Source organism: Meles meles, chromosome 7, assembly GCF_922984935.1.
Source record: "Meles meles chromosome 7, mMelMel3.1 paternal haplotype, whole genome shotgun sequence".
Lineage (NCBI taxonomy): Eukaryota > Metazoa > Chordata > Mammalia > Carnivora > Mustelidae > Meles > Meles meles.
In genome coordinates this window covers 15,431,917-15,459,277 of record NC_060072.1, presented here as the reverse complement: position 1 = coordinate 15,459,277, position 27,361 = coordinate 15,431,917, and the positions used below count along the sequence as shown (strand labels likewise).

The 27,361-nt window shown below is 36.9% G+C and overlaps 1 protein-coding gene across 6 annotated transcripts in view; it reads left to right on the top strand.

Moving 5' to 3' along the window:
• The window catches only part of RIC8B (RIC8 guanine nucleotide exchange factor B), a 94,887-nt gene that overhangs the window by 13,223 nt on the left and 54,303 nt on the right, over nt 1-27,361 (top strand). For all 6 annotated transcript variants that reach the window (XR_006819701.1, XR_006819700.1, XR_006819699.1 and 3 more), the window contains exon 3: nt 22,697-23,305. Coding sequence is in view for 3 of the 6 variants with exons in the window: in XM_046013108.1 (XP_045869064.1) it covers nt 22,697-23,305 (609 nt within the window). In the remaining 3 variants the exon portion in view is untranslated. The remainder of the gene's footprint in view (nt 1-22,696; nt 23,306-27,361) is intronic.

The following is a 27,361-nucleotide window of genomic DNA, read 5'->3' as shown; positions in this document are numbered from 1 at the left end:
CTTCTAAAACACAACTGATCTCAAGACCAATAAAGAGTACTAATTGTAATAAATGTTTAAAAATACATGTCATAAAAGAGTAAAAGAATTGCAGCTCTTTGACCTGTCAGGTAAGAGAATACAGCCATATCGAATGTGGAAAACCTCAGTTGTCTGAGATAAATCTTTGTGTACATAGCAGTTTTCCTCAAGAGAGTAAAGTTAAAAATAGCCAAATTTTGAGCATTTATATCATTACCTCTAAACTCACATAGATAAGCCCATTTTTTATAAAGGCAGAGAGTAATTGCTAGTAGAGAATTCTTGAAGAATAAGAACTCTGGCTTAGCTTTTTTTAATATATTTCAGCCCCCCATGCAACAGAAAATAGGCACCTAGATATAGTAAACACCTCTTAAATAAATGGAGGGAACTTGGAGATTGTGCAGAGGCCAGAATTCCTATGACTTGTACATATTGTTTGACTCTGAATGTGATATTCTCTTAATTATACAGCAGAATCTCAATGTAATGTTTACTGGAAAAAAATGGATACAATAGTATTCATATAGTATGATCATAATCATGTAAAAGTAATAACTATACAAAGAAAAATGACCAAGGAAATTTACTAAATGGTGGCTATCTGAATATTACTATTTTTCTTTACCTTTTCTATATTTAAATAGAAAATTACAGTAGATTTTAAGAATACGGTTATTATATAGCATATGTTATATATTCTATTCTTCTATAATAGCATGATTAGAGGGATAAACAAAGACCAATGGTTTTTTAAAAATCATTTAGTTTCTCTAAAATTGAGCCTTCTTGATTATCTTATATATGCCTTTGGAAGGGAACATAAAAAATGTTACTGGTTTGGAAATAATATCACTCATGGAGCCAGTTTATTGTGCAAAATAAATTTATATGAACATGAAAGTTCATTCTGCCGTTTGAAATTTTCATTTTACTTTTTCCTCCCAGACTTGATGTACTTGGCATAGTAGTAGAGATCTCTGTATTCCACAAATATTTTTTCAGTAATTCCTGTGTGCCAAGTCCTGTGTTAGACCTTGGTTGCTAAATTGGCTATTTGCCTGTGGTGTGTGGTTTGGCACTTGATCAGCTACAGATGCATACTAAAGATTGCCATTGTAGACTCTAGAAAATGAATGGGTAAATTTCCATATTAGATTCCCCTAAGGAAAACGTGCCAAGACAGAACCATTGATTCTATACTGTGAATCCATACTTAGGAATAACTCAAGGCATGATGCTTGTCCTGAAAGCCCTTTATACTTATTTTAGTTATTTGAAATTGTTAAACTCTAGTTTTTGCTAAAACAGAATGAGCTTTATATGCCTTGTAAATTTGACTCAAATTTTATTTGATGTCTCACCTTAGGGAGTATTCTGACACATGACGCTAGTACAACTCTTATTTAGAAGACAGTAACTTTAAAAATAATCATTTTCATCATTTTGATTTCTTTAAAACACACATTCACACATGCGTGCACACACACACACACACACACACAAAAGCGTCCTAAATCTTTTACTTTCTAAAGTTCTAGAAGAGCTGGGATCTGGCATAAAACTTGACTTAGAAGGGCTGAATTGTATCATAGGCCAAGGTGAATGCTTCATAGGAGTTCAAAATAATTTAAATTTCATTTCAGATTCCATTTTTTATCTTGGATGTTTGCAAAGGCATTGAGAGACTAAGTGTAGGGAGAAAGAATCAAACAGCTCTTCCAACTTAGTAGGCCATAGATGTGGCAGCCCACATACGGTCTTTGGATTACATTTGAGGATTTCTTTTTCAGAATGATAAGAATAGTATCTCCAATTTGTACTTTAGAGTTTCAGATTCATTTTCTCATACCAAAAACAAACAAACAAACAAACAAAAAAACCACAAAAAACTCATCAAGAAGTTCCACTTCCAGTCATGACAGTATGAGTTCTACAGACCTGCTCCCCAATGAAACTGGTGAAAATTATTTTTAAAAAACAATCATTTAAAGTCTCTGAAAATAGTCCTAAGAGCATACAGTCAATAAGAAGTACTTATTCAAGAAAATCTACTAAAACTCAGTAAGAAAAGTGAAAGTCTATGGTATTTGAACTGAGACCTGCTCCCTTCCACTGTATTAGCTGAATGACATAGAAACTATTCTCCAGACCGATGCATTCAAGATTCAAGAACATAGAACTCTCTCTTTCCTCAGTTCTCAGGTGGAAGGCTGTCTTCCCAGTAGGGATGTAAGATCAGCATTTCTCATCCTGCCCAGCTACCTGTTGCTGAGACTAAATTCTAGGTGAATGCAGTTGAGTGGTAGGGTCCCCCTCCTTTCACCCAGCCCTCCTTCCACGGTACAGAGGCTCTACTGTGGATATGGCATCACAGAAAATAGACGAGCCCCAGCTGCCCTTGCCCTCGCCTGTGGGATGCAGTTTCTACTCTGGGAGAGGCAAGCTGAGAACAGCTGGGGTTGCTGTTTCTCTGTCCCTTCATCAAACTCTCAAGGAGGTATCACCCAGAGAGAAGCACGACATTGTCTTTGCCCACAGCATCAAAACCAGAGCTCAGAAATTGTGCCCAGAGGAACAAGCAGACCTTATTGCAGAGATCTCTGAATCGCTCCCAAAAGGAATCAGCATCATTTGCAACAGAGTGTGAAGTGCATGCCTGAGGATGCAGGTTGTGGCGAAAGGAACTGGAGGGAGACTGATAGTCATTGAGATGCAGGCTAACCAAAAGACTGGCTAGTTTGCTAGAGAGAAAAGGGGAAAGAAGCAGCTGGGAGGAGCCATGGGGTGGTTAGAACAAATCCTAAATACTGACCTCAGGGACTATCCCTTCAAAGGAGCCCTAATAGATTGGTTCAGTTTGTGGAGCAATTTATGCCCAGGACATTGTTGAAGACAATAGATCAATCAGCTGGTAGTTAGTGGAACTTAACAGCTGGGTGTGGCCAGGGAAAGAGAAGGTCAAAGAGGGGCCAGCCAAACCCACTGTCATTTTAGGATGACTGTGGCATTACTGAGGGTGAGCCCCCTGCAGAGCAACATCTATAGATAAGGAGAGGGAAAATATACTTAATTAAAATAACTCATCCAGTCACTGAGCAAATAATAATAGCAAGTCTTAGAGGATAGATGCAATATCTAGTGTTGCTACTGTATATTACATAAAGTGTCCAGTTTCCCAAAAAAGTATATATATGTACATATACATACACATACCTACATATATATATGCATATAGATGCATATATATATGAACGACGTGAAGAAACCAGAAAGAATGACCTATACACTGGAGGAAAAAGCAGGGGACAGAAACTGTTGGTGGGAATGACCAGATGTTGGCTTTAATAGACAAAGACTTCAAAGTAGCCATTATAATTATATTCATATAACTAAAGGACGCCATGATTTACAAAGTAATGCAAGGGTTGATGACAATGTCACATCAAATAAAGAATATCAGTACAAAGAGAGAAATTGTTAAAAGGGAAAAAAAGAACCAAATGGAAATTTTGGAGTTGAAAGGTATAATAAAGTACAGTAACAAATAAAAATTCACTAAAGGAGCTCAACATTAGGTTGAAACTGGGAGAAGAAAGAATAAACAAACTTGATGATAGATCAGTAGAGAATATACAAGGTCAAGAACAGAGAAAAAAGAATAAAGAAAAGTAAAGAAAGACTCAGAAATATGGGATAACGTTAATGCCAACAGATATATATAATGGGAGTACCAGAAGGAGAGGAGAGAGAGAATGAAGAGAAAATATTGAAAGAAGTGATGGCTAAAAATTTCCCAAATTTATTGGAAAACAACCTACACATCCAGGAAGCTTAATAATTCTGAGTAAGATAAGCCAGAGATCCACAAACAAATACATCATTAGCAAAAATGCTAAAAGCCAAAGACAAGGAGAAAATCTTGAAAGCAACAAGAGGAAAATGACTCATCATTTACAAGGGAAGTTCTACAAAACATACAGCTGACTTCTCAAAAATGTAGGCCAGTGGCAGTGGGATAATATACTCATTCAGCTCAAAGAAAAAAACCTCAACCAAAATCCTATTACCAGCAGAGCTATCTTTTAACAGTGGAAGGAAGATAAAGACATTTCCAGATAAATGAAAAGCTGAAAGTATTTGTTCCAGACCCACCTTATAAGAATACTAAAAGTTCTTTAGACTGAAAACAAGTGACCCAAACCACAGTTTGAATTTACATGAAGAAAGAAAAGGAACTGGTAAAGGTAATTGTGTAATTTTAAAAGACTATATAAATGCATATATTTCTCCTTTCTTAACTGGTTTTAAAAATATTTGTATAAAACAATATACAATGTATTGTTGAGCCAATAACATACAGAAATGTAATATATTTGCTAAATGGCACAACGGTGGATAAGAGCGAAGCTGTATTAGACTAAGGAAGTGAGTCTAGATAGTAACTCAGATCCTCAAGGACAAATCAAGAGAATCCTCTACCTTCAGCTCAGGTCATGATCCCAGGGTCCTGGGATCGAGCCCCGCATCAGGCTCTCTGCTTGGCTGGGAGCCTGCTTCCTCCTCTCTCTCTCTCTGCCTGCCTCTCTGCCTACTTGTAATCTCTATCTGTCAAATAAATAAATCTTAAAAAAAAAAAAGAATCCAAAATGATAAATAAGAAGGCTAATGTAACAAAATCTATAAGTATATGCTTGTTTTCCTTTCTCCTCAGGGTCTTTAAAAGACAAAATTATGTAAAGTAGTATTTATCAAGATATCTTGTTGGGTTTGCAACATTCGTAGATACATATATAATGATGATGCTACAAAAAGAGGGAAAGGGAGTAGCATCATGTAGAAATAATGTTTCTGTATCTTATTGGAATTAAGTTAATACAAATCTGGAACTGATTCTGAAAAGTTGTATATGTGAAGTAAGCCCTTGAGCAAGAACCAAGAAAACTTAGACTCAGGAAGTAACTCAATTTTAGGAAAACCACAAAATGTTGTTGAAAAAAATTAAATAAAATCTAATAAATGGGAAGACATTTTATGTCCATGGATTGGAAGACTGACTTGTTAAAATGGCAGTAGTTCCCATATTGATCTACAAATTTAATGAATTACCTTTTAGAATTCTATGTAGCTGCTTTGTAGAAATTGACAAGACAATTCTTAAGATTCATAGAAAATTGAAAGACATTCAGAATAGCCAGAACAATTTTGAACAAACTTGGCTCACAGTTCCCAATTTCAAAGTGTACTACCAAGCCACAATATTCAAGACAGTGTGGTACTGGCATGAGGATAGATTAAATATATGTATATACATGTAAATCAATGAGAGAGTATCAAGAGTCCAGAAATAAACCCCTGTGTCTCTGAGACTAATTTTTGACCAAGGATGCCAAGACCATTCAATGGGGAAAGAACAGTCATTTAACAAATGGTGCTGTGATAGCTAGCTAGTCCCACTTAAAGAATGAAGTTAAACCTTTACTTCATGCCATATACAAAAGTTAATTCAGTAGATTAGACCCAAATGTGAGAGTTAAAGCCATAAAACTCTTAGAAGAAAACAGAGAGAAATCTTCATGACCCAGAATTTGGCAATGGATGTTTAGATAGGATCCCAAAAGAACAAGCAACAAAAGAGCAAAATAGATAAATTGGACTTCATTGAAGTTAATTTGTGCCTCTAGGGACACTGTTAAGAAAATGAAAAGACAACCCACGGGATGGGAGACAGTACTTTCAAATCACGTATCTGGTAAGAGACTTGTATCTAGACTACATAAAGAATTCAATAAAAGGACAACCCAATTCGGAAATGGGCAAAGGATCTAAATAGACATTTTCCCAAAGACATGCAATGGGCCAGTAAACACATGATCAAAATGATAACATGACATCATTAATCACCAGGGAAATCCAAATCAAAACCACAGTGAGATTCCAGTTCACACTCACTGGTATGGCTAGAATAAAAAAATCAGATAATAACAAGTGTTGGGGGTAGAGAAATCAGAACCCTCATACCTTATTGGTGAGAACATAAAATTGTGCAGCCATTTTAGAAAACAGTCTAGCAGTTTCTCAAAAGGTTAAACTCACTAATTGTACTCCTAGGTATCTACACAAAAGAAACGGTATATGTCCATGCAAAAACTTATATGTAAATGTTTACAGCAGCATTGTTCATAACAACCAAAAGGTAGAAACAACCCAAATATATCAGTTTGTGAATGGATAAACAAAACGTGTTAACCATACAATGAAGTATCATTCAGCCAAAAAAAAATAAAGTTATTGATAAGGGCTGCAACATGGATAAACTTTGAAAACATTATGCTAAGTGAAAGAAGCCAGACACAAAGGTTACATAATGTATGATTCCATTTATATGAAATGTCTAAAATAGGCAGATCCATAGAAACAAAATTGATGAGTTGTGGCATAGGGGCTAGAGAGAGAGGGGAATGGGGAGTTAACTTCTGACTAGTGGTTTTTGTTTTTTTGTTTTTTTTTTGGTATCAAGAATGTTCTAAAATGAGACGATGATGATGGTCGTACATGTGTGAATATACTGAAAACCAGTGCATCATACACTTTTATTAACAGGGTGAACTTTATGATATATGAACTATATCTCAATAAAGCTTGTTATTAAGTACTAGTAGGTAACACACACTACCTAGCCATTATCATTCTTTTTTTTTTTTTTAAGATTTTATTTATTTATTTGACAGACAGAGATCGCAAGTAGGCAGAGAGACAGGCGGAGAGAGAGAGGAAGAAGCAGGCTCCCCACTGAGCAGAGAGACCGATGTGGGGCTTGATCCCAGGACCCCGGGACCATGACCTGAGCCAAAGGCAGAGGCCCTAACCCACTAAGCCACCCACTAACCCACTAAGCCACCCTGTCCATCATCATTCTAAGCAGTGTATGATATTAACATGTTTAATCCTCACAACAGGCTATAAAGTAGGTACTCTTATTTTGCTTTGCAGATGAGGAAACAAAGGCACACAGGAAATTATTTGCCTAAACTAGTGATGTGGGAGGCCATGATCCAAGCGCAGGCAGTCTGGCTCCACAGCCTATGTGCTACACCATACTGCCACTCATTAATAATTCAGTTGACGTGCTGTATAGCTTAGGAATTGATCCTATTCATTTTCTGATTTTAGGCTTCTAAAATTTGAAACTTGATGCAGAGCATAAGCAAAACTTTGACACTGAGCTGATTATCTGCACTGACAAGAAACAGAAGATTGTGCTTTGTAGTGGGTCTGGATAGGGTAGTATGTAGTGTCAGCTCTCTCCTTAAGCCGTGTAGTACTTGATCAGAAGGAGTTAGGCATTCTGCAGTTTGGGGGGTTTTTTCGTTTTTGTTTCTGTTTTTGTTTTTGTTTTCCAAACATGTACTGTTTCTTTTTCTTAGCAGTTAGCTCTTTCTTCCTTACAAAGTTTGATTGTGTACTAAGGAAAGGGGAGAACATGCATGTCTGCCTTTGACTAATAAAAAATTCTTAGGGACCTGAAAGAGTTTACTGACTGAACAGACATCTCCAGTGTTCCTAGCTTCCCCATTTATAGGTGAAAAATTGAGAAGTTGACTTGCCAGAGGTCGCAATTAATGAATGGAAGAGCTAAGACTCAACCCAGGTCCTTTGTCTCCTTTTCTGCCTTCAGTGCTCCTCCTCAGGGAACTCACAGTGTAGTAAGGGACCCAGAATATCTTCCAGTACTGTGATTCCTTCTAAGTAAGTTATCTTGCACCAAGGGTCATCACACTCAATACTTTCAGTAGCCGGAAACCCACAGCAGCCACTGCTGTCAGATAGCTTTAATTGTTAGAAAGCTTTTAGTTATATGAACTCTAAATCTGCTTTGGTTGATCCCCCTACTTTACACGTATCCCTCTCTGCCTCTACCTTTGTCCACTGTTTGATATGTCTTCCTACCTCCTTTCTGCCATACTGTCTCTATCATGTTTTCCCCACTTATTGCCTAACACTCATATTGATCAAGAAGCTTTTTCTGGCTGAATTCTGTATATTTCTTCAGTCTTGTAATACACAGCTTAAATTGCTATACATTGAAACACATTTACTTTCCTTATTTATTCATTTTACACATGTTCAGTCTTCCCAATATATAAACAACTTAAGTTATGCGCTTTTTAGCTCCCCAACCCAAAATAGCCTTCTTGTCACTTAGAATTTACTTCTCGAATAATTTGCATGTACTTGAATTTTAAGTTGGGAACATTTTGAGTTGTGTGCCTATATGGGGGCTGAGTACACAAGTGCTCAGTAATGGACACTATAGATTCCAAGTGAACACCACAGAATCTATAAAATTAATACATAATTGCAGTGTTATGTTTATAACATCAGCATCTTCCTTTTTCAAGTGGCTTTGCCATTAAAAGACAAATACAGATAATAATTTCCTAGCCATATTGTCCCTGTGTAGAGTATGCCTGTTAATGTTTCTTGAACTGTTTGTTCATCTGGCCATCTTTATGATGTAAGGTATATTAACCTCTGCTCTACCTCAAGCTAAAGATTTTTAAATATATAATCTCATTTAATATTTAAAAGCCTTAGATGTTATTCCTATTTTTAGAGATGAAGAAATGAGACAAAAGTGATTTCAAGAAATTTGCCCAAGATCACATAGCCACAAGGGCAAAGCTAGTGCTTGAAGCCAGGTGCTTTCTTCACTTCAATTGTGCTGTTTCCCAATAAGTAACATATAAGGTGAATTACATCTTACTGTATGTTCTCTTAGATGCTATCTATATTAACTAATGACAGTAACTCTGTGATACAGATACACTTCTGTCTTATAAATGAGGAAATTTAGCTTTAGATAAAGAAAATTGCTCCAGATCCAGGTTCAGAAAATGGGAGTACTAGGGAATAGGGAGAAAAACAATACTCTGTTCTCCGCTTTTTCTGCTACGTCACTAGTGTCTTTGTGTACCTTAAAGGATCTCTAAAATCTCATAACTGTCACATTGGGATACCTTAACTTCTCTGTTGTCCCTCTTCTCAGCTATCTTAGACTGCTCTGGTTGCCATTAGCAGAATACCATAGACTGGATGGCTTGGTTAAACAACAGAATTTTATTTCTCTCCGTTTTAGAAGCTATAGGAAGTCCAAGATCAGGATGCCAGCAGTAGATTTCATCCTGAGACCTTTTCTCTTGGCTTGTAGGTGGCTGCCATCTCACTGTGTGTTCACATAGCCTTTTTGTGCAGAGAGGGGTGGGGGGAGACTGTGAGTGAGCTAGCTCTCTAGTTTTCTTCTTATAAAGACACTTCTTATAAAGCCCCTCCCCAATGACCTCACCGAACCCTAATTACTTTCCTAAAAGCCCCATCTCTAAATACCAACACACTGGGGGTTAGGGCTTCAACATACAGATTAAATGGGGACACAGACATTCAGTCCATAACATTAGCTTACCATCAGAGTGCCCCTGACTATGTTCTGTACATACCTAGGCCATTATAGCTGAGAACCAGGGATTCAGAGATAGAGTAATTAGTACAGAGTGAATAGTTCAGTGTTGTGGAGTAGATGACACTGGACACAAAGCACGGAAATCCCAAAGAGACTATACAGGAAAAGACTTTGAGAAACTGAAAAAGGCAAAAAGGCAAAGCAGCTGTAGAGATCCATGGGACCATGATCTCTATTAGCCACTAAGCAATGAGGTATACGTTGTGGCAATGTCCATCTTTCAGCCCTGTTAGTACATTGCATAATCAAACTACAGCTTGTGCTAAGAATTCGCTAAAGATTAAATGAGATAATGACCCTTACTTGGTATATTATAATAAGCAACAAATGATGATACTTTGTATTTGCCACTATATTAAAGCACTAAAATATGTTTTATGTAGGTAGTGGAGAAAAGGGCTTTCTGAAAAATAAACAGACTCTTAAGTACTAAGAGAAGCAGAGTTGGCTGGTACTGTATTTGAAGAGAAATAAAAAGTTTGACATGCCCATTTCTGCCCTCAGTCAAGGAAGGATGGGTAGCTGAGTGATGTTGTGTTTCCATTTACACCTAAGCAGTCTTTCCTATCCCTTAATGAATTCTTGATGGTGCAACATGTCTTTCTCAGGATTGCTAATTAGCAAAAAAGCTTGAGCCAAACTTACGTAATTGTTGTTCCTCTGTACTCTTTTCAGTCTTTTTGGCAGAATTACCATGGTATATAACATAACCGGAAGGACTGTCTTACTGAAAAGTGTGAATGTGCATATGGGAAAGTAGAGGTGAAATTTAGGCAGTGAGATGAAACCTTACTCACAAGGATAGTATCCATTACATAAAAAGTGAGAATTACCATTACCTCCCGTACTATAAGCAGGAAAAGAAACACACAAGAGTGCACAGGTAAAATATTAAGCTAAATATCAAATGGTCCCAGCTGCATGAATATTCATTTAGAAAATTTCATCTTTAGCTTTTTATAAAGAAATTCCAAATTTGACCTTCAGAATCCTTTCTCTAACCTTTATTTAACAACTCTTTTTTTTTTTTTAAACATTTATTTGACAGAGACAGATCACAAGTAGATAGAGAGGCAGGCAGAGAGAGAGAGAGAGGGAAGCAGGCTCCCTGCTGAGCAGAGAGCCCCATGTGGGACTTGATCCCAGGACCCCGAGATCATGACCCGAGCCGAAGGCAGCGGCTTAACCCACTGAGCCACCCAGGCGCCCTCTCTAACCTTTATTAAAAGCACAGTTGGAAGTTCTGGCAGTGAGTCGGTGATTGTTTAATATTTTTGTAAAATACAAATTTTTAATAGGTCTGTCTTATAGAACTGACAGCACTGTTCCAACTATTAATTATAGTAAGCTTGTTTGAGAATTTAATACCGCCCCCGTCTGTCTTGCATGCGCACACATACACTCACACACTCACGTGTGCTGTACACAGAGGGCAAAAGTTTAGAACTATCAGATTTAGGTGGCTGACCTTCAACTCCGGTTAAGAACTAAAATTAGATCCCCGTGGAATATATATCCAGTGACATCCATCAGAGTAAGCACAACCTTGAGAGGCCAGGGAGGTGTCAACCAATGGACCCTGCCTTAGCTACAATATTCCTTTCATATCTTATTTTCTAATCTTAAAAATTCCTGAGACTTTTTGTATTGTGAGTTTTAACGTATTTATTTTCATGTAGAAATTCTTCCCCACCCTGCCCCCACTAAATCTTTTAGTCAACCAGTGGTTAAAGAGGATGTACTAAGATTGTCCTGTGACTTTAAGTATCCTTGGCACTGTGCCACATCTCCCAGATGAATATGCATAGTCTATTTTAAGAGCAGTGTCCTATCCCATCACTATAGGAGCACTGGTTGGAGCAAGAGCATAAATCAAGCATGTGGTTAATGTTGTGGACATAATGGACAAAAAGTGGGTGGGCGGGAGTCCATTCTTACTAAAGAGAAAGTAGTAGACTCTAAGATTAGGTATTCACTACCATGAAAATAGAAGAGAAACATTAATAATTAAAAAGTGATGATAAATAGAACCATGTTTAAGGACTGAAGTTTGTTTATTGAAGGAGAAAAAAAATCAGTCCTCAGTAATTCCTTTCACAGGCCTAGCTTAACCCAGAATTGCTTTGAATGTTAGAACACCCACTTTTGCTTTATTTTCTTATACATCATCTGATACCAGTTGAATAGAGACGAGGACTGAGAGGTAAGAATCTGAGTCTCCCTTCCCATTGTAGCTTTCTGTGCTACATTAAGCAAACAATGTAGCCTCCATTGGAGGTTTCCTATCTGTAAAATAAAAGAAATATTCCCTAATCCTGAGTACATTATTAGGTATTATTTTTAAAAAGAATTCTGTGGCCAAAGTACCAGTTTTTTAAAATTAAAAAGGTTTCTTTTCCATAGTACATCTGAGAATCTTTAATACTTTATTAAGGTTTATAAGTTTCTCAGACTTACTCTCCCCCATATCCACTTTTTTATAGAACCTTTTGCATTGCTAATGTTTGCTAATATTAAATAGTCCCTATAGCCCCTTCTAACTCTTAATATTCTAATCAGTCAATTATACTCATTTTGCTTGGCTCTTCAGCTGTTTTCTGTCCTGTAGTTATCATAGGGTTACTGCCAAGTTACTGTGTGTGTACCCTGAACTGGAAAATTGTTATATTTTCCTATTTCATATAAATAAGACAGATGTTAGTACATGTTTTTGGCAATGTTCACTTTCTCTGTTCACTGCTGTTTCATTTTGATTTAGTTATTCAATCATTGGCCCACTTTTATTCTAAATTAATCTATAAATCTTTACCTGTATTTCCCAAATAATAGTGAAGATTTTTTAAAATCTCAGCTCATTAAATCTCTTTGGTAAGTACTTACGTTAGAGAGAAAATTACATGTCAAATATACATATAGGCTTATTATTTCAATCAGAAAAATAAGCCTTCTTCAAAATATTGCTGTTGGCTGAGATTATTAATTAGAGGTCTTGTTCTTGGAAGCATACAATTTTAGCTCTTACTGTGTACCATCATCTCGTTTACTAAAATAACACTGTAATATATATTATCCCCATTTTACACATAATGAAAATGAAGCTCAAAGAAACCAAGTAACTTGCCCAGATCTTACAGGTAAAAACAATGGCAAAGTGAAGACAGACTCTGGAAGTCTTAAGTCATATACTTTTTTTTTTTTTTTTATAGAAAGTGCTCGTATGAGCTGGTAGGGGGAGGGAGGAGCAGACGGGGAGAGAGAGAGAATCTTAAGCAGGCTCCACACCCAGGATGGAGCCCATTGTTGGGCTGGATCTCACAACCCTGAGGTCATGACCTGAGCGGAAATCAAGAGTTGGACTCTTAACCAACTGAGCCACCCAGGAGCCCCTAAAAGTCATATTTTTTTTATTACAGCATGTAGCCTCTCACTAAATTATAGTAATACTATATATGGCATATGCATTTTAATGTTAAATAATGTTTATTGAGTATTTATTTTATTCTAGGACAGCACATGCACACTGTCTCATTTAATTCCCCCAATGACCCTATGAAGGAGGTACCATCATACCTGTTTTATAGATAAGGAAATTTTAAAAGTTGACCAATTTATTCTAAGTCATACAAATAAATAAGTGGCACCTAGGAATTAAGCCCAGAGCTTTAATGACCTATCTGGACCTAATACCCTATATTTAACACACAGTGCTTTGAAGATGTAGCGCTTAGTATGTATGTGTATATATATATGTGGGTATATATTCAGCATATTTGACAGCATCTTTGTACCTGTGTAACAAAAAGAAATAGTATCAGACAAATCTTGCCCCCCACCAAAAGTGATGAAAGAAATAAGAAATCTCCATAAATATAATTCAAGGTCAGAAGTGTGTTAAGTGCTATAAAACTGGTAGATGTAGAAGAGGTTACTTCTTAAAGATTACAAGGATGACATTTGCCTTGAAGATACAAGCCAATGTATTGGGAGGGTCAGGGTTAAGAAGACATTCTAAGTACAGGAAATAACATGAGAAAAGGCACATACGTTCACATAGGTAGTAGAGAGTAGGTTTCTTAGCCCAGGTCAAGGATATTGTGACAATAAGTAGTTGAGTATGAGTTTTGGAAAGGTGGACCTATGGGGGACTTATGATCTGACCCCCTCTAACTAGGAGTTTAGGTCTATTTTATTTGAGGTGTCCACTGTGGAACAATTACGGAGAAATGTCTACCAAGCATTATCATTTTCTTTTTGCTGCCAACTTTTAGAAATGGTTCCCCTATCTCCTGAATGACTGATACCTCCATCAACCAAGTTGTCCAGATTAGAAATCTGAAGAGGCTCCTTGTCTCTTTTCCACCCTTGACATCCAGTCATTCTGCCAATCATTCGGTCAGTTCTACTTCCTTAAATCTCTTTGATTTCATTTTTTTTTTAAATAAGCTCTACGCCTAATGTCTGGCTTGAACTCAGGACCCCGAAGATCAAAAGTCACATGCTATACCAACTGAGCCAGCCAGACACCCCTTAAAAATCTCTTAGCTTTCTATTTCTCTGCCCTAGTTCACACTACCCTCATTTTTCACCTTATTATCCATTTTTGGTTCTATTCCCTTTCTTGTGCATTCTCCATATTACTATCAGAATGATAATTCCAAAGCACTCATCTAATGTCTTCCCCCTGCTTAATACCCTGCAGTAAGTTCCCCATTTCCCTCTGGATTAATTCCAACTCTTCATTCTCTTCAGCATACAGACATGGACTAGTATATCTTCTCTTTAAAAAAAAAAAAAAAAAGGGAAGGAAAAAAGAAAAAAAGGATCTCTTTCAATCTTATAGTCTCTCTTATTACCATCCTATTTATCTGTTTCCTTATAGTCACATGTATTGAAAGATATGTACTTCTCTCTGCATTTTCTCATCTCCCAAATACTGTGCATAAACTGCTTTTATCAGGGTCACTGGTGATCTAGCGTTGCCAAATCCTTAAACTACTTGCCACTCTCCTAAATTTCCTCGTTTCTAGCTGCAATTCTTAATCTCTTTGATCAGGTTCTCCTCCTCCCAGCCTGTAAGTATGGGCATTTTTCAGGACTCTTACCTTAGTCCCTCTATTTTTTATACATTTTCCTCCAGGCCATCTATTCCTATAGAGAAGACATAGCCCTGATGGCTGCTTAAGGTTTTAGCCACATATGTTCAACTTTCTACTTGACATCTCTGCAAGCATTGCAAACTTAATGTATCTATACATAATTTTCTCCAAAACCCATTCTTCCTCCAGTCATCCCCTTCTCAGTAAATGGCGCTATACCACTCAAGCCAGAAACTTTGCTCTCCCCCACAAATGGCAAGTTCTGTCTCAAATATATACATCAAATCCATCTACCTCTCTCCCTCTGTACTGTTTCCATTCTAGTTGAAGCTGCATTTGTTCCCCTCCATTTTTCGCACCAGGGTGATTTTTTTAAAAATCTTTAATTGCGTTGTATTTCTTCTTTGCTTAAACTCCTCTAGTGATTTCATAGCATTTAAAGTCTAACCTCCTTATCATAGCCTATAAAACTCCACGTGATCTGGTGCCAGTTTGCTTTCTAGTTACATCTCCGAGCACTCGGCCACTAACATCATCCATTCTGGCTTTCATGACTTTAAACACACCAGGCTCTGCCTGCAGTACTCTTTGCACATTTAGCACCATCTCACCATTAGGTGGCTTAAATATCACTCTAAAGTTGATCCTTTCTCCTATTATTTTCTATCATACCATCCTGTTATTTCTCTTTTAACATTTAAATTTTTTATTTATCTTCCCCGTTAAACTGCCATCCCCATAACACATAACAGAATTATGTTTGTTTTGTTCCCCAGTATACAGCTATCACATAACAATAATATAGTAGGCATTCAAGTGTTTGTTAAGTGATTGAATGGAAATCAAACATGTACATTTCAGATCTCACCTTAGATGCCACTTCCTTAGGAAGTCTTTCCCTGAACTGGTCTACTTCCTCCCATAGAATTTAGATTTGTACCATCACAGTTTTTTACACTTAAATCAGTGATTCTCAGTAGAGGGTGATTTTGTTTCCCGGGATTTGGCAGTTTCTGGAAACATTTTTGATTGCTGTGACTGAGCAGTGGTAGTGAGAGGGTGTTACTGGCATCCAGGGGGTAGGGGCCAAGGATGCTATTAAATATTTTGAAGATACATATCCTCAGAGAATTACCCAGTCCAAAATGTCAGTAGAGCTGAGGCTGGGAAATTCTAGCATAGACCTATCAGACCTATTGTCACACTAATCCATGGCTTATATTTCTTTGTAATTCTCCCCTCTTCAATTTTAAGTTCCTTAGAAGTTTGCCATTGTCTACCCAGTACTAAGGACATTGCCTTGGATTTATTAAATAGACACTTGGTGTCTTCTTGATGAATTAATAAATAGATAAACAAATGAAGATACAAACTAGCCATGGCACAATTGGGTTATTGAGATGAAGTATAACTTCTGTTGCTTATGGAATAATGGAACAAGGGGTTCTATATGAGTTATTGATGAAACATCATATTTCAGAGGGCGTTTTAAGTTTAAATCTAAGTTGTTGCAACAAAGGGGCCCCAAGATACATGTGATTTAGGCAATGTTGGTTTTATTACCTTTTCAAGTAATAGTTCTGAGGTGATTGATTAGTTCTAGTCAGATGGGTGAGTGACTCTGCTGCATAAATTTATTCAGTTGCCCTATTTCTTTCTAAGTTGTAAAGTTATGTTTCACCATCTGAGCATTGTCATGCCTGAACTGGGCTGCCACTTCCAGGTTACAGAATGGGACAAGAAAATGGAGAAGGTATGCCCACTGTCGTAGGGACCCAAACCCGAAAATGTCATGCCACATGCCCACATACACAAGAGCTCAGGCAAGTGGCCATGAAGAGCAGCTGAAGAATGTGGTATAGCCAGGCAGTCATGGGTCTTGCCATAATTCTCTTACCATGTAAGAAGGAAAGAATGGATTTTGGTGGACAAACTAATGATGTACTGTATGGTGACTAACATAACATAATAAAAAATTAAAAATAAAAAAAGTTAAAAAGAAATGCATTCTCTGGACAGTGCTTCTTAAATTATTTGTGTTGAAGGGCTAAGAGTTTTTTTGTTTGTTTTGCAGTTTTACCTAATTTGTGGTAGACTAGTGCTTTCACAAAATGCAATAAAAGTGAAACATTAAAAGAAATAATCATATCCTTCAACAGTCACAGCAAAGTTGGATTACTATAAATATTTCTAAATGCAAACTCAGATTTTTGTACCTATTTCAATTTGTGTACCTCTCTCAACAGTCTGGGAACAAATAGTTTGTGAACTGGCATCAAGTCAAAAGTAGACACTTTTGAGTAGCATCTACCTTTTGGGTTGCCAGAGTATAGTAAATTATGATGCCTATATTTTGAGCAAAGACTTCTTTCTGTATAGAACTTGACTTTAAGTTTTTTGTAAGTATTTTTAGAAATCACCGTTTAAAACTGTGTAAATCACAAGAGATCATTTGAATGTTCATATATGCTTTATAGCATGTTCTGCTTGTCTCATGGCTAAAGCCAAAGCTGATCTTAGTTTTACAGATTCATAGTGAAAAGCTTATCACTTTGGAGCTGGAAGAAGGTTGCTTTAGAGAGTCTTCCAGTTTTAGTATATTTGCTGCCGAAGCAAATACTGCCTTAAACAGTCTTAATGCATGGTATAGGTGAAGAAAGAGGCCTAATAGGGTGTCATGCTCAAGATACAGTTAATAAATGGCAGCTAATGGTACAATCATTGACTTGGAGTGGAAATCACACTGGAGTCAGATGATCTAGATAAAGGCCTGGCCTACTTCTTAGTTCTAAGTGTCCTTAGGCAATAATTTGGTAAGTATTTAGTGAACATTTCTTAGATTGAAGGATATATATGAGAAGTTCTTTTGTAAACTGTACATCACATAGAGCAAACAATATCACCATAATTATTAAAATTATGAAACCACCCCTTCTGATATTAATAAGTCCACTCTTCTTTCTGGATCCTGCTGTATATCATTTTAGAGGCTTACTGAGAAAAGAATTCATTTAATAATGTGTCGATTTAAACTTTTTTTAAAGATTTTATTTATTTGAGAGAGAAAGAAAGAGAGCGAGCACAGAGGGAGAGGGAGAAGCAGATTCCCCACTGAGCAGGGAACCTGACATGGGGTTTGGTCCTCGGACCCTGAGATCATGACCTTAACTAAAGGTAGATGCTTAATGGACTGAGCCACCCACGCGCCCTAAAATTATTTTTATAAGTATTCTGGCAATGTGGAAAAATGCTGGTAATTAAATTAAAAATTAAAAAGAACAAAATGATGTACACAAGATGATTGTAGCTGTGTCAAAACAATATGTATGGGTTACTGCTAATCAGTGGATTGACTAAGAATAAATCCTTCTGTCTACTGCACGTAAGATACACTAGCTAGTGTAATTATGAATGTTTTTCTATTAGAGAGCTTTTAGTAACAGGAAGAATGTGTTGAGCACCAAATGACTGCTGCAAATTGTGGTTTGGATATTCTTTGGAGTGGAAGAATGTTGGGGGCTGAAGTGGTTAGAAAAAAATTTATATCAAAAGTGAATTAGCTTTGGAGAATGGTTAAAAGTTGAATAGCTGAAGAGGAAGAGGAATGGATGCAGGGAGATGGGAGGCAATAAGAAAGAAAAAAAGAGCTCAGTGTGAGATAATAGCTAGAGAGGAGGGTTTAAGGGGGCATAGTATGAAAGAGAAACCTGAAAACGCAGGTTAGAACATCTTAAATGTTAAACTGTGAACTTTGAGATTCACTGAGATATACTAAGATGTAAAACCTGTACTGAACACTCGCCACATGCCAGGCGCTATTCTAAGTGCTAGACACGTGGATGTCATGTAACTCTTACAGTAAATGAGGCGCAGGGAGGCCAAGTTTGCCACAGTCTCACCGTTAAAAGATGGTAAAAGATCCAGGGTTTGAATACAAGAAATTTAAATCCAGAACTTATGCCCTTAATCACAAACTGCTCTGGTTCTAGAGTCCATGGTAAACTAAACAAGTTTCAAGCCCAGGACCACTGACCTTAAACAAGTAATATACTTCACCCCTGGAGTAGTTTTTAATATTTAAGATAAGAAAAGTAATGTGACCAGATAGTGACACCCCATTCCTATCCCTGCCACCCTTGTACATCTTCAGGACAGTCAAGGAGAAGTTAAGGCATTCTTGCTAATGGCTTTCAACTCTGCCTACTTTTCTGTACTTACCTGGTTCATTGCTCTCAGTTAACCCCTACCCTCTGATATCCAAGTTATAGCAGTCCATTGTTAACCATAGTTGAATGGTTCTCAGAGTGTGGCTCCTGAATCATCAGCAGAATTTAGGAACTTCTTAAATGTCCCAATTCCAGAGCCTCACTCACAACCTACTGAATCAGAAATTCTGGGGGTGAAGTGCGACAATGTGTTTTAACAGTCCCTTTAGCGGATTATGATGCATGATGAAGTTTGAGAACCACTGCTGTAGTAGACTCCCAGGTTTCAGTTCAGGAGCAAACTAACCTTTTTTGGCAGTACTAGTATTAACATTGGGGAACCATTTGGGATCTTACTCTTGAATTTATACTGTTGGATTTGCAGTCTGACTTTATAGAAGTAGTCATGGCTTGGTAAGTTAGTGAGCATTTTAAAAGGGCTTTTCCTCAGATTCTTTGATTCTTAGTAGTTATACTTTGTAAGCATACCTAGACTTTGCCTTATGACTTTAGTTCTTTACAGAGAAACAGTCCTCTAAGTGGAAGTTATTAAACCAGAAAATATTTCCATTAATTTTAATGGAAAAAATTGAGTTCCCTGATAATCTAAGGTACCAAAATAATTTTCAGATTAAAGGTCGGTTAACATCTGCCTTCGGCTCTGGTCATGATCCCAGAGTCCTCGGATCGAGTCCCACATCAGGGAGCCTGCTTCTCCCTCTCTTCCCCACTCATGCTCTCTGTCGCTGTTTCTGTCTCCCTCTCTCAAATAAAATCTTTAAAATTCACACACACACGCACATGCGCGCACACATACACGTGTCAGTTGAACAATGAAAACAAGTCTGTATAAATATTTTGAAAGTAAATAAAAACAGTCTGTACCTAACATGTAATGACAGTCTGTTGTACTTGCAAAAAGAGGAAGAGAAGACTTGATAGTAAGTGGTGCCTGGTGGAGGAGGGATACAAAGGAATCATTCTTTAGAAAATGCTGGAGAGTCAGGGGTTAGGTTTTAAGGATGGGAATTTGTGGTTATCTTGCACTTAAAAATAGTTCTAGCACACCTGAGCCAGCTACAGGGATACAGATGAAACATAGCCTCTATTAAGGAGCCTGGAAAAGGAGTGAGATGCTCCAACAATTTACTCTACACAAAAGCAAAAACTTAGTTTTAGTTGGAAGCACAAACAGCAAAAGAGGGAGCGACTGGGAAGCATGTAGACCCCTCAGTCTTCAAACTAAACCTGGGAAAAGGAGTGGGCTGAGAAAAGGAGTCTACCATGGGTGGACATGGTAGCAGAGCCTGCCATGGAAGGAGCAGCAGGGGAGAGGCTAGGACGTATAGCCAGAGGCCTGGGAATCCGTTTGAAGCACTTGAAAAGAGAAAGGAAGCCGTGCGTGACAGAGAGCAGTAGAAAAGGGAGCTGTGGGCTCATTTCAGCTGCATTCTGTGGGCAACAGGGAGCTGTGGAAAGTGTTTCAAAAGAGGAAAGTATGTTTTAGGAAGAGTGAAATCAATTGAAAAAAATAGTTACAGCACAGAAAAATACCGTTTGAGCAAAAATAAAGGTGAAATACAAGAGTACCTTTGAAACAGGTAGAGCATGCACTCAGCAGTTGGAAAAGTGTAAAGGATGCTCCTTCTTCAGTTTTCTTGCCTGGTGTACGTATGTATGCAAAACAAAATTTTTCTGGTTCATCCAAATGTATGTGATTTATTAATTTGCTCTTTAAATTCTCTGACTAAAAAATGATTGAGTATAACAGTAAGTGTGTCTATTAAGCATCACTTTTATTGTATTTTAGGTATGTCTTGATTTTTTTGGCGGGTTGTAATAAAAGAGAGAGAAAAGAATCATTATCCAAAAAGTGGTTTAATTTTCAAAATATGTTGAAATTATAGCAAAAATCTACCTAGTGATCATTATGTGAGGCAGATCCGTGAAAAGAAATGGTGTGTTTAAGAACAACTATGATTGAAAATTATGCTTTAAAACTAGAACTCTTGTCTTTGGTTAAAACTAGAACTCCTGTCTTATCTTGAACTCTAGAACCCACTGAACTTCAGGAAGCCTATAGATGAGGAAGTTTTTAACTATAAATTTTGTAGGCTCTCTAATCTCTATCATGTAGCCTTCTTATGTCCGAGAATTTCAATCCATTTGATTTATAGCCTTGTCTATTCCTATTTGTATTCATGCTTTGCTCTTTTTCTTTCTTGAATCTGAAGGTGGAACAAGAAAGGACCCATATCGTCTGTAGATTTGGGGGGTATTTTATTGTTGCTTTTCTCTTTGGTTTAAAAAGGAAGGAGGTAAAGATGTCTTTTTAATTCAATATGTAGAACTCCAAATTCACATATATAATATTTTCTAATACCTTATTTGTAACATGTTTCTTAACTTAAGCAGCAGTGTAGATGATTTCTCTCCTGAGTAAAGTTATGTGGGAATAAGGGTTATCTGACTCCACCTCCAGAAATATACTGCATAGGAAGTAGTATATAGAATGTGGTTTTGTTTTTGTTTTTGTTTTTTGTCTTGGATCTGAAAGATCAGACACTGGAGAAGAATTTCCCTGTTTTTTATATTTCTGTAATGGGGACATTATACTTACCCCACCCTCCAAACTTGTGTTCATTTTTTTTTAATGCCTTAATGATGATAATAAGACATTGAATGAAAGTCCCTTCTAGTTATGAGAGATAGCCGGGATAGAGTTGACATTATAAATTTTTCTCAGCTTGTCAAGTTAATTTCCTTCCCACCTCCAAAACGTAGTATAGCCAGCCCTTAAACAATGTAGAGGTTAGGGTGCTAGTCCCCAGCACAGTCAAAGAATCTGCATGCACTTTTTGACTCTCCAGAAACTTAACTACTGATAGTCTAATGTTGACCAGAAGCCTTACCAATAACTTAGTCAGCTAACACATATTTTATTTGTTATATATTATTATATCTTTTTTTACAATAAAGTAAGCTAGAGAAAAGTGTTATTAAAAACATCATAAGGAAGACAAAATACATTTACAGTACTATATTGTATTTATAAAAAAAAAATCCATGTGTAAGTGAACCCATGCAGTTCAAACCCCTGTTTAAGGGTCAACTATACATTTAAAGTTGCCACTTCATAGCTGTACAACTAGGAGGTACTGAGAAGGTACACACAGCCTGGGATTCTTATCAAGATCATCATGCTTGACCCAAAGATAGCACCTTTATAAGAATTAAAGTCTGATGATAAGTAAATACAAACTTTGTTAAATCCGACGTTAGTCCTAGTTGTTGCTGTTGTTTTTATAAAGTGTAACCGGTACAAAAATGGTCAGCAATAGAGTGGTTCATACCTGCTTGCTTCACATGTACCGGTGCGAGCTTGAGAGACCCAGACCTACAGCTTATGGACAAGCAAGCTGGACATTGAATTTTGAAAGAATGATCAGTGGTTCTTAAATTTAGGAATAATAGGAATAATTAAATTTCAAAAAATGCAAGACAGATATGTACACTTTGGGCCATCAGCTATGATTCGGACTAATTGCCTTTATCCTGATAGTCTGTGTATTCTGATATTAAAAATCTGTTGAGAACAAAGCTACGTAAGACCTGACTGATTCACTCTGGCCCAGTACAGCCTCTCTGGCCTTTAATTTCCATATCTGTAAGTGAAAGAAATGTAGCAAATATAAAGTCTCTTTCAGTTCTAACATTGTGTGACTTAAAAAAAAAAATTAAAAACCTTTTCTAGCCAGAATCTGATTGCTGTTACATACATTGGTAGAGAAGTATTCTGTTTTAAATCATTTAAGCCAAGTAATGATTTTTGAATACTCGTTCTTGTTTTTCAGAAACTCTGTGAAGGCATATTTAAAGTCCTTGTAAAGGACATCCCAACAACATGTCAAGTGTCCTGCCTGGAAGTTCTCCGCATTCTCTCCAGAGACAAAAAGGTTTTAGTTCCTGTAACAACCAAGGAAAATATGCAGATACTGCTGCGATTAGCCAAGCTAAATGAGTCGGATGATTCTTTGGAGAAGGTGTCAGAGTTCCCAGTTATTGTGGAGTCATTAAAATGTCTGTGTAACATAGTGTTCAACAGTCAGATGGCACAGCAGCTCAGCCTGGAACTTAACCTTGCTGCAAAGCTCTGTAACCTCCTAAGAAAGTGCAAGGACCGAAAGTTTATCAATGACATTAAGTGCTTTGACTTGCGCTTGCTCTTCCTCCTGTCACTTTTGCACACCGACATCAGGTCACAATTGCGCTATGAGCTCCAGGGACTACCGCTGCTAACCCAGATCTTGGAAAGTGCCTTTAGCATCAAGTGGACCGATGAATATGAATCGGCCATAGACCATAATGGACCTCCTCTCTCACCTCAGGAGACAGACTGTGCCATTGAGGCCCTCAAAGCTCTCTTCAATGTGACAGTAGATAGTTGGAAGGTGCATAAAGAGGTAAGGTTGAGAAGGATATTCTTATCTACCTATAACTTAATTGGTCTGGGACATCCCTAGAGCTGCCTACGAGGGAGGAATCCTTACTTCCCATTTGTGTAACACTTACCAGAAAAATAGGATGAAGATGGACTATTTCATTATTTTTGTTTTTTATGGATTTTTAAATTTTTAATTCCAATTAGTTAACTATGGATTATTATTTTGTAAGGTTGGCAAATATAGTTCCTTTTCCCAGTTGTTCTATCACCTGCCCTTTTTTTTTTTTTTGAGTGCCTCTTTCAGTAACAAGGTTTAAATGAGAAGATTTGAAGGGAAATAAAACAATATGATTCATAAAGTTATAGGCATTTACAATGATTGCCATCTCAAAGAAAAGATAAGCTAAATTAGGCCAGATAAAATTGATCAATCAGAATTCATGTCTGTTCAGAAGAGCAAAAGACCTTTTGTGTATCCCCTATCATCCCTAGAGTGTTACAGTATGAGATAACTATCAGAAATGTAGGACTACAACTAGATATCCATACTTTTACACAGTTCTAGAAAATATAATTACACCACAGTGTGGGAAAGGTTTTTTCTGGACTAAGATCCTTTCTGTGGCTTAGACCTTACAATAGCCAAAGGCAGATATGACAGTTTATATCTAAGTACCCACAAGAACAATATGCTAAACAAGAAACTTAGCTTAAGGAAGGCAACAACTGTAAGCAAAATGGACATAAACTTTTTTCCTTGTCTCTAGAATCTTAACATTTCACATTTACATTCTTTCTTTAACCTTAAATGATGAGTGAAATTGAGCCCCTGCCTTTAAAAAAAAAAAGAAAAGAATAAAGAAAGAAAGAAATGGAGTATTTTGGTGCCAGCGTAAATTATCTTCTATGACAGCTGACTTGAGGACTTAGACTAACATCTTGCTGTGTCCATTTGAAGCAGTGCTCACCATGAATACAGATCTGTTTTTGCCAGCAGCCTACTTTGAAAGGATTATCTCAGTACAGTGCTATAGTGGGAATATGCAGGCATCTGAGTTTTAAAGTGCAAATAGGTCTATATTTTGAAACCAAATATTTGAAGATCAGTCCTAACAGCTGTTTTAGATGACTGTAGTATGGTCAGTTTTTCCTGAGACTTGGCAGGAAAAGATGTGGAAAGCCCACATGCTCCATTTATGCTTTGAAACCAAATATTTGGAAGTATTTAAAATATTATGTCTCTATGCTTATTTGGTACCTTCTATGGTTATTTTTCTTACACTGTTTGTTTTGGTGTTTTTAAGTTCTCCATTTAGTTGCAAGAGCTCTTCGGAGACTGTTGGTTTGCCATTGTTGGAGCCCCTATTATTTAAATTGTGCCCAAAATAGTAGCTCACACTGTTCCAATTCCTGACTAAAAGGGTTTATTATAATTTAATGGCTGCACATCAGTATAAGTATGGAATGACATGTAATATATATCAGTAAATTGAGATTAGCCTTCATTAGTTTAATAGTGGGGCTAGAAGAAGCCTTGAAGATGTTGAAACAGCAGTTACTCATTCTGGGTAATAGAAAGTTTATTCTCCAAAAGATACGTGAGAAAGGACCAGTAGTCCTGAAGCAGGCATCTCTGCAGACCTAGGACTTCTTGTGAGTTGTGGATCAGTAGATAAAGCCATTATAAAAATGTGCCCGGTTATTGTGACGGGGCTATTACTGAAGTTATCAGAAATTTAAGCAGTATTGAAACCAGGATCTTGCCAACTCATTTAGGCAAGAGTGTGGGAAAGGTTTTTTGTTGTTGTTGTTGTTTTAACCAATTCAGTCTCCATGAGTCTCCACATTCAAATTTTAGCGAACATTTAGTCAGTCAGTCAGTCAATAAATACTTATGGCCATTTACCAGATATTATACCAGCATTGTGTAATATGTTGGCAAATAATAGGCATAGTCTCTGCCTTCAGTTTTGTTATGGTAGGATAGATAATAAATAAGTAAACAAATATATAATTCAAATTGTGTTAAGTGTTAGGAGAGAAACAGTGCAATGATTGCGAATAGTTTACATAGTCAGGGAAGACCTGTGAAGGTGTCTCCTGAGATAGGATGACAAAATGATGGAACTGTTTGACAACTGGGGAGGTGAATGTTTCTCAGAAATTGAACAGCATATGAAAAGACCCAGAAATCAGAGCATAGGGAGGGACTCAGAACTTAACATAAGGAAAATCTGTAAAAAGGATGCAGAGAAACTTGCCAGTAAGAGCCCATTTACTTGGAATTTAATAACACCTCGATTGTCAGATGAATGGCATCTTTCTCCAATGAAACAAGCACCTGAAGATTTGTTAATACTTGAAGAAAGCTACTGAAATAAAAGGACGTTGAAAACTCATTATATAGAATAATCCAACTTTCAAATTTAACTTTAAAAATAACTAATATTATTTTCCTTATAATGAAAATACATGCTCTCATAGATCTAAGGGGAAAAGTATAGAGGCAATAAAAAAGTGCAAATCACCTATAAAACTACCACTTGAAGATAAGCACTGTTTGCATACTATTCTAACAATTCTTCATTATATAGTATGTAAATATAAACATGTGTAATTTCTTTTTATAAAAACACAGTCATTTTATAATCTTGATCTTTTTTTCCACAGTAAATGTTCTTGAAGAGTGGTGGTTTTCAAAATGTTCCTTGAAGCCATAAAGTTCCTAGGAATAGGATGAGTTCCAGGTTCTCCTCCCTCACTTTCAAAAGAGCATCTTTGATTGTTGCAGTTGCTATTGTTTTTTCTCTTTATAGTAGGTTGTAACTAGATATCATGTGGGGATAAAAAGAGTTCTGCAACCAAAAAATAATTTTTTTTAAAGATTTTATTTATTTATTTGACAGACAGAAATCACAGGTAGGCAGAGAGGCAGGCAGAGAGAGAGGAGGAAGCAGGCTCCCTGCTGAGAAAGAGCCCCATGCGGGACTCGATCCCAGGACCCTGGGATCATGGCCTGAGCCAAAGGCAGAGGCTTTAACCCACTGAGCTACCCAGGCGCCCCCTAAAAAATAATTTAACAATTTATTCTCTTTGTCAAAGGTTGGTAAATCCTTATGAAGAACTAATCTTCTTAAGTCATTTTATACTTAATAAGTAATTTTATACGTGAATATTCCTTCATAAGGATCAACCTTTAACAAATTCCTTATGTGTAGGCATTTAGTTTGTTTGCATTTGTTTGCTGTTTTACATGGTAATACAGTGAATTTTCTTATTAGAAAATTTTGTAGATAAATTCCTGAAACTACTGGGCCAAAAGATTTTTTAAACCTCTAGGAGTTTTTTATATGTATTGCCAAACTGCCTTTTAGAAGAGTGCTAGTTTATACCTTTCCAGACCCTGGGCATTGCACCTTTAAAGATCTTTATCTATTAGACAGCTCAGCTGTTATAGAAAATGTAGATGTTTGGTTTGAGTTTTAACTGTTTTATATGTATTTTTAATCACTGTTCACTTAGCAGTTCATCAAAACCAGAAAATTAATGACTAGGTTTTTCTTGAGGCCTACCAGATTAGTGCCGTTTGTCCATTTTAGGTTCATGCCTCAGTGTTAAATTCCTGCCTGCCTGCTGATACCATCAGCAGATTAATTTGGAGATTCCTTTCCATTCAGTAGGAAATATTTATTTCCACATGGTGTCCTTCTGTCTCCCACACTTCCTCCTTCCCTCTCTGTCTCATTCTTTCCCTTTCCTAAAGGTAGTATAATGTTTAAGATTGTCAAAGGCTCCTTTAGCAGGACCTGAAGTCAGTTCTAGAAACATTAACTGAAATGGTCTTGTCTTCCTCCTCCTTTAACACTTTGCTAAATCTCTTTGTTGATGGAGTTAAGCATGTTACTGTAGAGATCCCTCACTTAGCACACACTCCCTTCTGCAGTGCTTTCCAGATTATCAGTGCATTGTAACGAGAAGACACAAGGACCAACAGATATGGTAGAGCCAGACAACCAAAAGCAAACATAGAGAAGTAACACAAGTATCTGAGTAGTCAAAAGATGCATTTGAGTCA